Below are 15,574 nucleotides of genomic sequence, written 5' to 3'. Positions count from 1 at the left end.
GCATCACTCTTAAGCAAATAATTTGCATGAATAAAGCCAATGAACAACACTAGAAACTTGGTTTTGGTCATCAACTTGTGTGGAACACTGCTAAATCAATTTAACGGGAGGATTCTTAGTCTAAAGGGAGCGAATATTTTTGGTTTGTATCATGTGTGTAAACTTTTAGATAATTTAATTATAATGTATAGTGGAAGATGCTAGGGACCCCACCACGTATTCTTTCATGACGATTGGAAATATATTTTGTACCTACGATAGTAAGATATCTCCTTAGTATACGCCAAGGAAAATGACATTCGACAAAGAGAATGGCGTATCGATAGGAAATAGCAGTCTATAGTTTAACTAGTCAAAGTGCAATTTATGATGCAAATGGCAGCGCCTGATAGTGGCGTTGATTGTGATAGAAAATTAACTTGAAAGAATGGTTACTTAATTTTGTTGGATTACATGGAGCCATCCTGTCCCTTGAATTGACGTGTGGATGTCCTACATTTCTACCCATCGTCAATTTGAACGAAACTTCCTGATACCCAATGCATTACTAGCTTTTCAAACAATTTCAAGCATTAGTGATATAAGGAATTTTAAAAATTATTATATCATTTAACATGGAGCAACCAGGATTTGTCCATCGAACACGGCCTACGATCTTGTGATTTATGTTACTATTACTTCGAATTAACGCCTATATGTTCTAGGATGGTTTCCATGAAAAATCCCACATTTTGAGCCTTTTCCCAATAATGTCCACCTCACTTTTAATTTGTATATTACTATTTATAATCTCTTTTTATTATTTTATCTTAAAAACTTTTAATATTTCTGATTTATCTTTTTTTTATATAAATAAATAAATTTAATTTAATTTATAATTTAATTTTAATAAATTCTTTTCATCGTTTGTGTATAATTTTTTTCTTTTTCTTTTTCTCATCTTAATCATCGGAGTTGACTTTAAATGACAAAAAAAAAGAGAGGAAAAAACAGACATGATGAAATGCGTTGAATCAAGATCGAAAAGAAGATAAAAAAATAAATTTTGTTGTTTGCTATAATAATTTAATATTTTTAAAATTATGAATAATTAAGAAGAAGACATTATCTTTTTAGGTTGATTGTATTAATATAAATGTTATATTTCAAACCTTTGCAAATTGCCTAGTAGGGTGATCGCATTAGGTTGACTATGTAGCTTTCGTCTCATCGTCTTATCATAATAGCCTCCCCCTTTGCAAGGCCTCGTTCTCCTTTCACTCCCTTCTTGTTGATAGTCGTAGACAATAATGAGATTGACCTTGTTGATGTTAAAGATGTTCGAGAGGAAAAAAAGACGAAAGTGATATGGTGAAAACAATAAGGCCTCACAATAAAACAAAAGTATCAAGATCTCACGAAAGGAAAGGAGATCATCATGATCGTGATGTGGCATAAGTGACCATAATAGGATTAGAGCAACAGATGGAAAGGAGACGATCGTGATGTGGCACAAGTGACCATAATAGGACTATAGCAACGGGACAAAAGCGATGACAAAAGATACTTAAGATATTGGAGAATAATAGAGATACCAAATAGGAACATTAAAAATTGAACCAATCATCCAAGAAAAGACTCATAAATCACCCTTTAATATCTATGAACATCTCTTCCCTTGGACCATAACAATACTTTCCCCTTCCTATCGTGGGAAGACCATAGCAGCTTGATCTCATCCATTCATTTGCTATCTGTTTTATTGTGGTGAGGCTGCTGTATTCCAATTTGTGACCAGCGAAGGGGAACTCAATTTAATGAGTTCATCTCGCTCCCGCTCTATTATCGTACTATGAGAACACATGGTTACCAAACTGACGATGCCCCCATCCAATCCAAATCCAATACAAGACTAGGAGTTCGCAAAAGAAAAATAAAAACAAAACAAAAGCACTCGACTTAATTCTATCAGTTAATATCTTGTTGAGATCCAAAATGCTTAATGCGTCAATTTGAATACGAGTAATTTTGGATATGTAATCTTTTCCGATTAAGAGTTTAACGTCTACGATTAACCCTTTTCTTACTTGAGCTCCTACTAATTCTACGGATGCCTAATACTAGATCGACTTTGATAAAATAATCAATCTTTAACTCATTGAGTCAAAACCAGTGAGCTCGAACTTGGGAGTGTCATCGACAGCGCTCTCAACCAATGGTTAGTAATGTTGGATCTCATCAGGAACAACTAAGAAAAAAGAGTTACAACAGTTGGTGTTGGTTTCAGACCAACAAAATCTCAAACTTCTTGAACAGTTTGCATCCATGAGAATAAACCAACAAAAGATTCAGAATGTATAGTGCTTATACACTAAAACGCAGACAGAAGTAGATTTTAAAGCAGTTTTTTATGATTAGGATGAACCAACAATAACTACTTCCTCAGATCCTATCTACCACCAAACAAAACAAGTGTTCAAGAACTGCACTAGTATTTTATTGGCTTCCCTGTAACCTAATGACAACAGGAACTGAACTTTCAGTTCATGCATTTACCATGAGTTTAGTTCCACACTTCCAGTCAAACATGCCCTAATAGAATCTAGAAACACTCGATCAGATGATCAGACATTTATAAAGCAAGTGAGATGTATTTAGGGAATTGAGATATGAGATGGATCAGCTGGCACAATCATCTTAACTATGAACAAGAAATGAGAGTAAAGAGAGACGCAAACAACGCAAAAGAATATAGGATCAGCTCCCATATCTTGCTCATTCTATTTTCTTGATTAAGCCAGACAACAATATCATAGCATGCACAACATATCATAAACATAAATATTTATGCATCAAATCGAATAGTAATAATTCCTATAAATTGCTTTTTCTTCACTTATATTTCAGTTGAAGAATAATTGCATATCAGATTGCATAGGAGTTTTGGCACTGGGTTGCCCTTTTAGCACAGCAAAAGAAGGCACTTAAACAACATGATACCAAATGGGAGTATGTGTTCTCAAGTATATAAGCTCATGTTAGGTCGATAAAACCTGACCGGTCCAGGTCCACATGACGAGCGTTGATTATTATGTGCTCCCAGACACATTAAATAAGCATGCACTTTAATTGGACGGTGTCCTAATGAACATGTTATATTGTTTAAGCAAACTGTAAGGAAAGATGTCCACAGTTCAGTCCACTATCTGAGATCTATGTAGTTTTTTCTAGTACTAAACATTCAAAAGATCATTGTATGAAATTTGATGCATCATTTAACTTTTATCTAAAACATGTCTCAAATGTCATGATGGTTGATTACCCCGTAAATGAACCTGGACACCGCATGCTGGTTGATTTGTGAAGTGAATGGAAATATAGAGGTTAGTCTCACTCTCTCAGTGATGAAATTAACTGTAAACTCACTTTCATTACTTAACTGAGCAAAATTTCAAAAGAGTAAGCAACTATAAGTTCATTTTGCTTCAAGCAAAGCAAAATTTTGAAATGTAAGAACAACAATAAATTACATAAGAAAAACATGGGCAAGTTAATATTGAATTTAGACTAGGATGGTAAAAGAAATAAACTAGAATAATGTAAAGGCACTATATCAACATATGCAGCAAGGTAGTCCATTAAATATGCCAACCACTTCAGATCTGGAAATAAGAAGCATGGTAAAAATGAATACCGTAGGAATCCCACTTTGCAAGCTTATTGATATCTAGCAAAACATTTAAAATGCATCTCCAATTCATCACCAAAAACCAAGTCGAACTCACAGGTCCTAATAAGTTCCCTCTAGGTTGGTGCCCATCTTAATAATGATACAGTTTGTTTACAATGTAATATCATTCCATCACAGAGTTGTGCGCTAAACATATATTACCGATTACTTTTATCGGAGTTCTAATAACTACCTGGAACAACTTGTTATCTAAAATATCATGTTCTACATGCCTACAAATTATTCCAGAAAAGATATACTTGTTCTTTCCTGCCATAGCATGTATCTTCCAGCACAAAGCTTGGCTATTAATCAAGGAACAGATTCCTCCTCCAGCACAAAGCTTGGCTATTAATCAAGGAACAGATTCCTCCTCATAATGCTATACATATGACTGGCAGTTGTTTGACTTACAGATGCAATATTTTTGGTGCCAATCATGCTTCCATTCAGCAAATTTTATTACTATTCATGTTTGATTTGCTGCCGGCCAGTGTCCGCAAGGTCATCAATCTTTTCTTTCTATATTAGTTTTAAGCATATATGATGCTCAAGGTTGCATGTTCCAGAAGCTGTCCCAATGTAGCATATATCATGATTCTATATTGTTGAGATCATTTTTTTCTGCATATACTGAGCAACCAAGAAGACTAGATCATTATTTGTCTCAAGTAACAAATTTAGCTACATTATAATCTCTACAAGAAAATTCAAGGTTCATTAACAAACTTAAGTTAGAAATCCATTCACAAACAACAAAGGTCACATGGATTTTCATCCACAAAAAAACATTGAGCTCATTTGTGCTTATACCACTTAACCAACAAGTAGTTTTGAAATCAACATGATGTTTTCAAGGCAACAAAGGGACACAATAAATGCATAATTCTTCAAGGTCTGGAGACAACATCAGAAGTTTATATCAGGAAATATAGAATTTGCACCTATGTATTGCAAAAAGTAACTCATCTCAGTGCACATTGGCATCATCTAATCGTGAAAAACAGCAATAAGCAACCTTGTTGGTTAAAACATTGTTAATTTTTGTCAAATATGAGAACCTAAAATAGTTTTCTTTATCAACTTCATGAACTAGAGGATGCACTGCCTTTAGAAATAAGTAGCATCAAGCTTTTTTGTCTGAGCTGAGTTTGTGGCAGTGCATTTATTAGTAAAGTAGCATGACTTACCGATTTCTATCTAACACACACAGGTATCAGATTATAAAGGTGCCCAAAACTTACCTATATGCATATCATGACATTTTATCAAATAAAATTGGCAGGCTGCTGAGCCACTTATCATACTGAAGGTAGAAACCCTTAACATTTTTGTCCTTAAAAAAAAACCATCTTTGTCATATCAAGTTCCGCAAGAGATCAAGAATTAAACTAATCAAGCCATAATTCTAGTCGAAAACATTTGTTCTAGAAAATTAGAAGAGTGTAAATGTTGAAATATTCTGTTATTGCTAGAACTGGCAAATGCAGGAGGAGATTCTGGACAACTTACTCGACTTGAATGTATAGCCAGTCCGATTGACAGAAAATTCGGCGTTCATGTAGATGAACTACATATCTAAAGAGTCTAATAGGAAATAAATGTAATATATTTCGTAAGTTTATGATTCTTTGTTGAAAACTGGAGATGGTAAATGAACAAAGAGAACTTTCATCGCTTTGTCTTTAATACAGGTACCCTCAATTTCATGAATGAGTGAATGATGTTTTATTGATATCAGATATCTTTGGATAAAACACTACCATTGTATAAATGAGCTAAGCTCGAAAACCAAAACTGCAGAATCAATTTCAAGCTGGACTTGTAACAATGTCTACAATGATCATTTTGACATCAAATATAATCATGACGATAAAACACCTAACTTGGTTACCTGTATAATGAGACAAGCTTAATCAAATATAATCATGCTCGGAATTAGTTTAAGCAAAGTCTCAACCGAAGGTGAGGCATGCTCAAGATCAAATTTTTTTTTCCTTTTCATGCTTATTAGTTGGTTCATACAAGAGCCAAATAAATGATCAGGTTCATACTAGTGCATTCCAAAAACAAGCTACAAAAACCAGAAAAGTTGGATCAAAGATTGGGAACCCATGTTTGAATCTAATTATGCAAAGAAACAAAGAAGTCCATCTTAATATTGAACAAAGGATAATAAGATAGAAGGCAATAAAGATTTGTTTACCATAAGCACATCAAGAAAACCTAATTCCATGATTAAAGAGCCAGTCAGCAGAGAGAGAGAGAGTGTGTGTGCGTGTGCGTTCAAGATGATCAAACGAAAAGGACAATACACGAGATTATACGATTAAGCTACAAATACAATTAAATAATGCAAGCACAGCAATACATTGTGCAGCTATGATGAGGTTCACAGGCAAGAGTTGATGGGATGGCAAAAAGAACAGGAAGAACAGTAAACCTGATGCCATATCAACACCCCTCGGAAAAGAAAGCAAGCAGTAAAAGCAGGCCATGTTTCACTTACGGCCAGTCGACGAACCGTTCTACCCATTGCTCTGATGGAGAAAGCGTCGTTCGGATGCAAGTTCCAATGCAGTGCCCTACAGCACCCACACCCACTCTCAACACACCCAGCAAAATTGAAAGGCATGAAGCCATTTATAAAGAACACATCCTCCCACCATATCACATGAATGAAACAGTCGAGAAGAGGGCGCAGGCTCCCACCCTAATGCAACTGCGTTGCACCACTTTTCTTCCTCGAAATAGAAAGCATATTTGGGAGAGAAGTCAAAGAATAGAAAGCCCCAATCACCTCATAGCAGTGCAACACTGTGTTGCACATGGAAGAAGACCGGAAGACCGGAAGAGAGAGAGAGAGAGAGAGAGAGAGAGAGAGAGAGAGTGAGGATGCAACAAATAGAATTATTAGAACGAGAAATAATAGTCTCTCAAGTAGAAAGAAGAAGAAGGCGAGTCGATAGAGAAGACACATATGGTTACAACATGTAGAACCAACCAACCCCTCACGGCCACCTCCGGGCATCCATGGTCTCACATAACACAAGACGACGACGTTAAAAAAGATGGGATTGTTGAGCTCAGTGAGAGGAATGGGTGCGTGTGTGAGAATGCTGAGGAGGAGTTCAGTTCATTTGGTTACCGTAGTTGGTGCCTCCCATCAATCCACCGCTGCCTCCGAAGACGTCGGAGGGAAGCATCGGCGACGACGAAGAAGCGCCACCGTTTCTGTTCCCGAGGTGCAGCTCCGAGATGTTGGGAATGGCGTCCTTGGCGTCGTCGGCGTGGCTGCCGCCGTCGTCGAGGCCTTGGTCGTAGAGGAAGCCCTTGAAGACGCGCCCGCCGATCTTGACCATGGCGTGGTAGGCGTACTCGTCTTCGCCGTCGTCGATGGATGTGACTCGCACGCACTTGAACACCGCCGGGGCTCGTACGTGCGCCGGGAGGCTCTCTTTGACGTTCGCGTCTGAAGGAGAGGGAATAAAGGAAGGGTTTTTACGCGTGCGTGGTTGAGCGAAGATTTGGAGGAGAATGGAGTGGTTGGGGCGTTACCTTGGTGGCTGGAGGTCGTGTCGAAGCTACGAGGAGGGGTGGTGTTGGAGGTGGAGGTGTGGGAGGCGGTCCCGGTCTGCGAGGCCACGAGGCGCGGCTTCTTGGGCGCCGAGGTGGAGGCGGAGGAGCCCGCGGCGGCGGCGGAGACCTGGCGCTCGCGGCGGCGGGCGGCGGGGACCCAGGTGCTCTTGACGTGGGTCGAGCACTCGAACCCGCGGCTCTTGCAGCACGTCCGGCACCTCCGGTGGCTGCAATCCTTCTTGGCCTGGTTGCCGCAGTCCTGGCACGTAGACGTCCCTCCCCCCGCGGCGACGGCGCCGGCACCCGCGATAATTCCGGTGGGATCGAGCATAGGCACGGGCTTTCTGAGGTAATTGGAGAGAGTGACATTAGGGTTAGGGTTGCTTCCATGGGCGGGCGGGAGGTGGTGAGGCGGCTGGGGCAGGACCGGCTGCCAGAGGTGGATACCGCCTGGCTTGGCCCGCGCAGCGGGGTTGTCATCCTCGACAAGGCACGGCGCAGCGGCGAGGAGGGGGATGATGGGGTGCTGCTCCGCCGCGGCAGAGGCGAGCAGCGACTCGTGGTGGTGCTGCTGGTGGAAGGACGCGGCGGAGGCCAGCACCACCATGCCCATATCGGTAGGTATCCCGTAATTAATGTCTTGCCTCCCACCACCGCCCCCAGCCGCGGCCGACGAGCCAGGGCCAGCCCACACTACTCCCCCACCGCCTCCGCCTCCCCCTCCCCCTCCTCCTCCGCCGCCGCCATTAAAGCCGAGGCAGAGGTCGTCGCCTCTGGCTGTGGCGGCCGAGGGGGCCACCCAGTCCGCGAACGCGCCAGTGTCGGAAGGGAATCGCCTTCCAGAAGCCACCCCGGCTGCTCTTATATCAAGAAGAAGAAGAAGAAACCAAACCTATCCCTCCTCCCCCAGCTTATATACTCCTTTCCCTTCCCCCTTCCCTCGTCTCTCCCTCTTCCTCTCCCTCTCTCTCTCTCTCTCTCTCTCTCTCTCTCCTCACACCTACCTCTGACTCAATCTCTCCCTCTATAATTACCTGCTATATATCCTCTATAATATCTGTCATCCATGAACTGTATCTACTCCTCCTCACTTTGTTTTGCTTACATACATATATAGGGGGTGGTTGAAGGTTGGAGAAGTAGAGAGAGAGAGAGAGAGATGGAGAGAGGTGGGAGTGTGGCTGTGGGGACTGAAAATTCCTTCTGGTGGGGAGTAGTACCTTCTGAATCACTCTCCTTCCCTCTCTTTTCTGCCCTTCCTTCTTTCTTCTGTCTCACTCTTTCTGCCTCTCCCCCTATTGCCCAGTCCTCTGGATGCCCTCCTTCTTTTCCCCTTCCCCTTCTCCCCCTCTTGTTGTCATCTCTGCTGCCGCTGGTGGTAAAAGCTAACCCCCATCGCACCATCTCCCACCTTCCATTGGCTGTTTTGTCCCTCTCAGTAGCAACAAGAACCACGGTCACGTGACGTGGAGTCGGGGGCCGTGAGGTGAGACGAACCCAAGCAGCGTACACGACGGCCCGGAGAGATCGAGGAACCGGAACGAGACACATGTAATCATTGCGCCCGGACCCGTCCCTGTCCTCTCCTCTCCTCTCCTCTCCTCTCTCTCTCTCTCTCTCTCTCTGCCCTCTCACTGTATGTTAAAAAGAGAAGAGAACGCCAGGCTCCGGCTCAGCTTTTAGGCCACTCTTATCCCCACTGGCTCCCATCAATTCCACCCGCTTCCTCCTCGCAGTTATTCTCTCTCGATTATATTATAGGCACCTCCCTCCTCCACTAGCTGCTTCCCGTCCTTGCACCCCCCCGCCACCCCCCCCAAAAAAAATGAGCGAATATATGCTGGCCATGGCCGAAGCTCATTGTTAATGGTGATCGGCTTCAAGCTTTCCAGCAAAAGCACATGTGTGTTAGTATTTTAGGGACACATCATAAGATGGAGGAAGTCGGTCTCTGCGTTGCGCTTGCCGCGGCCAAAAAACCATGTCGTCCAAACTCGGAACACGATCTTTATTACTCCCTTTGAGCCAGCCATCGTTATGGCCACGAGGTGATCGTCGCGGATCACAGGGTAAAGGTCTCTACTGTATCCGACGCGGAGTCATTGTAATAAACTACACGAGGGAGTCCGTCAGTGGCACAGCATTATTGGTGGTGGGAGGGGATGGGCCCGAGGAGGAGGAGAACCGCGCACGCCTCCCTCCGTGAAATGAGCATGGATTGTCTGTGCGCGCTGGGGCGGCTCCGCCTTCTAGAGCACCGAGCTTTGAATCCGTGGTCCTCACCGGCCCCTCTTTAAAGCTCATTTAGATCATTATTTCGGGTTGCTTTCCTGCGCCTTTCTTCCACTTCTATGCATTTTGGGGAGACCAGCTGGGCCTGCGTCCTTCCCCTGTCCCAGCCCTTTCTTTTGCCCCTCCCAGTTCTTAAAGCCCTTCGATCTTCTGATCGCAAGCGTCCAACGAAGAATGGGAAGCTCGCAGTCCAAGTCCGGCCCTCTCCTCTTCTGGTCATCATATCATAGGTCACGCAGCAGTGAGCTTAGACCTGTGTTCTATATGATCCCTGTCAGTCGTCAGTGGATAGGGATAGCAGCAGCAGCAGCAGCAGCAGCGGCAGCAGTGGTAGGCCTTCTTCTTCCTGGACTTGCTTTATGGCCTTCACTGCACTGCCAGAATGTTGGGTGCTCAGAAGACTTAGATTTCTGTTGCTGCACATGAAACAAAACCCGGATTCCATTCATGAGCATGCACCGATCCGAACAACATCGAACGGGAGATGAATGATGCCATGCATGTGAGAGCAACGCAGCTGCAGCAGCTGCTGCTGCTGCTGCTGCTGCAGCTGCCACACATGGCACCGCTTGACATCTGTGGCTGCCACACCCAAACCCCATGCGACGACCGATGTTTCCCCTCCCTTCTTTCATTGCTCCCCCAAGGAATCTTTGCGCCACACACACACATTGCATGTGTCATCTCTACTTATCCGAATCTACATTTATCAGAAGCTTTTCCTTAACCTAAGAGTTTAGGTCGTGGGTCAGCATCAGTGTGTGCACTTGTGGCTATCCTACTCTCTTAGCCATGTGGGTCACCGCTTGGCTTCTCTCCAACTTGTGCCTCCCACATCAAGTTTCCACCTCTTTCTTCCCTTCCATCTTATCTTCTGACTCACCATTAAATTGCCAGCATCTCCCTCTTTTACGTTTGGTTTTGGTCTCCATCTCCATCCGCATTACACCTTCGACTCATCGTTTTATCTCCGCATACGAGATCTGTCCGCTTTTCTGAAAGCTCTTACGAGCATCTGATGTTCCCATGCTAGGATCAAATCAAATTTAGGGGAGGAGTAAGACAGACTAAATCTTAGCTCTGTGAGACTAATCCCCCACACGGATCTTGATAATAGCGTCACTTGGAGATAGACTCAGACCGAATGGTCCTTATCAACAAATTACCTGGCAGAAACACACTTGGATCCTGAATCCACCGATGCAGTGATGCTGAGTATGCCTTCAGCAGCAACATCAACCGGCAAAAACAAAAAACAAAGAAGAGAGAGAGAGAAGATGACTCCTCGACATAAGAACAATATCATGCATATTGCTTTTCGAGCTTACTCTGCAAACCTTTCTTATCTATCTATTTACTTTGTGATGATGAACCAGTCAGTGTATGCGTTCATGAGTGAAGTCGACGGTCACTCGACCATGCGTCTTCTGGTTTTGATGAAATGCTTTCTTTTACTGTTTACATTTCCTACATATATTGATTGCCTCCCACATCTTAATCCACTATAAATACCTTCTTCTTATAAGTTAGACATGGGAGAAGCCTTGTGTGGAAATTATCAAGTTTCCTGAACTTTTTAAGGCCAAAGAATCGATCACGAATCCAAAAGGAGTCAACTACTACTACTACTACTACTTTTACTTTGATCAAATTAACTTGACTTGTATTTGCAGGCCTGAGTTTGAGAGTATGAAGAAGCAACAACTGGAAGAATCTTTAAAGCAGCCAGCAGTTGATGATGTTGACTGCGGAAAAGAAGCTGTCACATAGCAGCCATGCATGAACCGACCAACCTGCCGTAGAGAAGAATCATAGGAAAATAATAAGCCAGCATTAATGGAAGAAATTAAACAGTTCCAGGTCTAAAAGATGAAGTGCTGAAGCACCAAACCCTATTGTCGAAGGTGCGAAGCAGCCTGCAAACAAAATGGTGGAGGTTGCTGAATTTATAGAAAAATGTATATAAAAATGCCAAAAATTGGCAAATACAAAAACCATGAGTTCATCACATCCTTCTCTCCTCTCTATCATGATGATTCGAGCTTCGTCTTCGAAGGAAGAAGGTAAAGGTAAGCCTTTGTTTCAGGTACACAGTACTTGTCCTCTAGTTCATAAATCCCATTACCCATCTCTCTCTCTCTCTCTCTCTCTCTTTATGTAATATATATATATATATATATATATATATATCATAGGTCTCACAAATAGGTGGATCCCATACATTGAGTAGCCATCTCCATCAGCCACAAGGACAGTAGCTTCAATCAGATTACTGTCCATGGAAGAAAGGCAATGCAGTTGCTCCACAAGTCGTGCCCTAACAACAGGGCATCTCTAGTGGAGGACCATCTTTCACATGGTGCAATGACCATAGCAGTAGCAGTCACATGATTAGCTCCCGTAACCAGCGAGGTAAGTATTGATTGACATACAGATACCATACATCTGTGCGGATGATGATTTTTAGGACCGAATTGGTTTGGAAGAATGAGATGCCGAGTGCAAAGTTTCTGACATTTGCCATGCACGTACGTATTCATGCATGTTGAGGACGGGGTTACGTACCTCATGATGTGTGTACGTAACATTTTATGTTTATATTGGTGGGAAGAAGAAACTTGTCTGTGTTTTTTCTCTCCAATCTGATTCCTTTTCATGTGTTTTTTCTTATGGTTTTGGCTGGTCAATATCTACTCACTTTCTTCCTTCCCATTTATATATTAATCTTTTTTCCATATGCACCATCCCAATGACAAAATATGCTCGATCACTCTCTCTCTCTCTCTCTCTCTCTCTCTCTCTCTCTCTCTCTCTCTCTATATATATATATATATATATATATATATATATATATATATACTTTAAGAAAACACATTAGAAACACTCTTAAACGTGCTTGTTGAGGTGGATTGGCGATGCGTGGAATAGGATTTGCTTGGGTAGGAAAAAGGAGTTGGGATGGGATTAAGTATGTGAGAGTAATATCGTAGGTGAGTGTGTTTGTGTGATGTTCATACGATCCGCCACAATGTTAGGATAGGAGGGGTGGAAAGCTCGAAACTTTGGTTTCCACTACCACTTTGGCAATGAATGCATGGGTTTCTGGTCCCATGTGGGAAGGCTACAAAGCATGTCTCCCGCTGCCTTATCGATGCTTTTTGGGGCTCGAGGAAGAGAGAAGGTTGAGAATTTAAATTGTTGATCCGTACTCAAGTTGTGTTTGGGACTCGTTTTAGTATGTAATAATTTTTTTACCTTTTCCAAATTTCATTTCTTGTCTGTTCATTTTAATTGAAGCAAAGAAGCATTTGATAAAAATTAGGGAGAAAAATATAAGGAACGAAAAGAAAATTCAATCTTTCTTTCCGTCTATTATGATGTTATTGGTGTCAAAATTTTCTTTGATCATCACAATAATTTCTTATAATAGTCAACCAATGAGCCATCCTATTTATTTATTTAACTTGTTTAAACATAGAAGAGATATTTATATTTTAAAAATAAGATAAAATTTTAAAAATATTATTGATATTATTTTCGATGAACGAATGAAGGAAAAGGCTCTTCCTTTTTTAGGATCCTTTCAATCTCTCACAAAGCAATGCCATTTCATGAGTTGGATCAAATAACAATCCATGTTCTGATCGAAAGTTGTATTTATTTAGTACACACGCCTCAGTTTGATGCGATTTCAACTTTTAATATATATATATGTATATAATTAAATTAGAGAATAATTTTATTTAGCATTTCTTTTTTTGCGTTTATGCATATGACGAGTTCTTTAGAAAAGAAATCTGATCACAAGAATATATTCATATGGGATCACATAATGCAAACGTGTTGCTGTCATTAGTAGCTTCTCTTTTTTTGGACAGTCAGTCCCTAATTCTCGTAGATAGATATCTCTCATCTTCCTCGAGTTGGATGGTGAGGTCTCACTCACTGTGCGAGTCACAGTAGGAGGAGGAGGCACGAGATTGGTGAGTGGGGTGCTATCAGCCTGACCTAATTCTGTCATATCAACGTGACAAGACACGAAAGCAAGCAGAAAAGAATCAAAACTTGAAAGCTATCCCCATCTCATCTGCCGGATTCTTGAAACCCAACGATCAAACAGACGTCTCGTAGATAGATAGATAGATAGATAGATAGATAATATGTGACTTTGTAAGGTACTTTGATCTTCTCTTTTTCTTTTTCTTTCTTTCTTTCTTTCTTTGGTTTAAGCATGATGGAAAGTGAAAGAAGATTTTATTTATGTTCTTATCATTTTATATGTTTATTTCAAGTTAAGAAATCAATTATCTCACAACATCCGATCATAATAAATGGTGTGAAGGATCAAATAGGAACGGCATCGAAGTTAGCATCGCTTCTGAGGTATTCGACATTTGGTCGAAGATTATATCGCTAGGAAACTGCCTCGGATGTACAATTTGTAGGTTGTGGTAAAGCTGGATATATTATAATCGAAGACGAACACAAGTAAGTATACTCTCAATCCCAAGAATATTTCTTTCTTTCATCAATCAAAGAATAAGAGGACGTTCACATGCGCACAGGCAATTCTGCCTCACTTAACTCTTAAAAAAGGAGAAAGTTTAAAGAAACTTATAAGGTCGGAATATAGTTGTCGGTATCGGAGTATTTTTTAATTACAATTATATGAGGCTTTTCGATGATAAATAAAATAAGTGATGAAGATAATAATTAACTGAACCTTCCAAAAAGATCTTACGCTTATGATAAGTCATAAAAATCCTTTTCGGTCGGATTAGTTGTCACATTTGAAAAAGATGTTAGGATAAACTATCAACATCTTTGCCGATTAGATTAGCTGACACATTTTAATGACAAAAACTTGTATTAGATCTAGCAAAATTATATTTCCTTCCCTATAAAAATGCATAGTTGAGTAGGCAACGAACAAAAGATTCCAAGATTATTATTATTATTTTAACAACATTCAAGATAGGTGATGGTGGATTTAGCTTTATCGTTTAAGATGTTGGTGAGGACATTAGAATCAGATTCAACAATGGTATATTTTATGGTGTTCTTTCGATCGTTGCCCATTGTCGATGCAGGAAATCAAATTTTTTGCATGAGATATCATTGATGTATATGCAATCATGTAGCATTTCCAGATGCCAGAGCTTAAAATAGTGCAACTTGTGATCGAAGACCTTTTACGCCGAGCAAATTGCAACTCCTGTTTCTTTAATGGAGGACAAATTTGAATTTTCTTTTTTGGGTTACTTTATTTGTCATTTTTTTAGTGTAATTATTTGAACAAAAGTGAGCTCAAGTGACTTCATTTTTCATTTTAATTTTTTTTTTCGTTTTTTTATTTGCCAGAATTTTTTTTTTCGTTTTTTCATTTTTCATTTCTGAAGTAGTTATTATTATTATTATTATTATTATTATTATTATTATTATTATTATTATTGTTATTATTATTTATTTGGTTCGGGTAGCAAATAAAACTTGGATTGTTTAACCGTCAGTTGGATTGCTCGTTTGGATCCAAAACTTGACAGTTGAATGCATTCACATCGAATTAATAGCCCATTCTGTCGGGTGAAATGTCTATTTAATTCCAAAAAGTGCCCGTTTCTCTTTCTCTAGAAATAGTTGCATGACATCGACTCTTCTGAGATATCCTATTCAAACATAGACATGAAGATAAAAACACTTTATTAGACCACATTTTGTGTCACCCTATTCTTTTTTCTGGCAAGATTGCATATATCACATATATTCATACTACCTCCAAATTTAACTTTAAGTGTGCATAACGCTAGAAAGCTAAAAAAGAAAAAAAAAATCTATGTTTTTAGGTATTAAAACTAAACATAGCAATATCAAAGCTCGGATTAATATTGAAAAGCCCACAACCATGTTAGAGAACATGAGGTCAAGTAATTGATTAAAAATAGTAAAAAGTGCATTTGTTATATTTAATAACTTGTAAGAGTTTATCAGACGGAT

The 15,574-nt window shown here is 40.5% G+C and overlaps 1 protein-coding gene across 1 annotated transcript; it reads right to left on the bottom strand.

Annotated features, from left to right (window-relative positions):
• Window positions 1-6,038: 6,038 nt before the first annotated feature.
• Window positions 6,039-9,014, bottom strand: LOC135623158 (protein LATERAL ROOT PRIMORDIUM 1-like). Its single transcript, XM_065125768.1, has 2 exons — window positions 7,268-9,014; window positions 6,039-7,181 (listed from the first exon to the last, which is right to left on the bottom strand). The coding sequence occupies exons 1-2, from the start codon at window positions 7,899-7,901 to the stop codon at window positions 6,841-6,843; spliced, it is 975 nt and encodes a 324-aa protein (XP_064981840.1). The 5' UTR covers window positions 7,902-9,014; the 3' UTR covers window positions 6,039-6,840.
• Between the last annotated feature and the right edge of the window lie 6,560 nt (window positions 9,015-15,574).

The sequence above is a fragment of the Musa acuminata genome, chromosome BXJ2-9 (assembly GCF_036884655.1).
Source record: "Musa acuminata AAA Group cultivar baxijiao chromosome BXJ2-9, Cavendish_Baxijiao_AAA, whole genome shotgun sequence".
Taxonomy (NCBI): Eukaryota; Viridiplantae; Streptophyta; class Magnoliopsida; order Zingiberales; family Musaceae; genus Musa; species Musa acuminata.
This window is presented reverse-complemented; position numbering and strand designations above follow the sequence as displayed.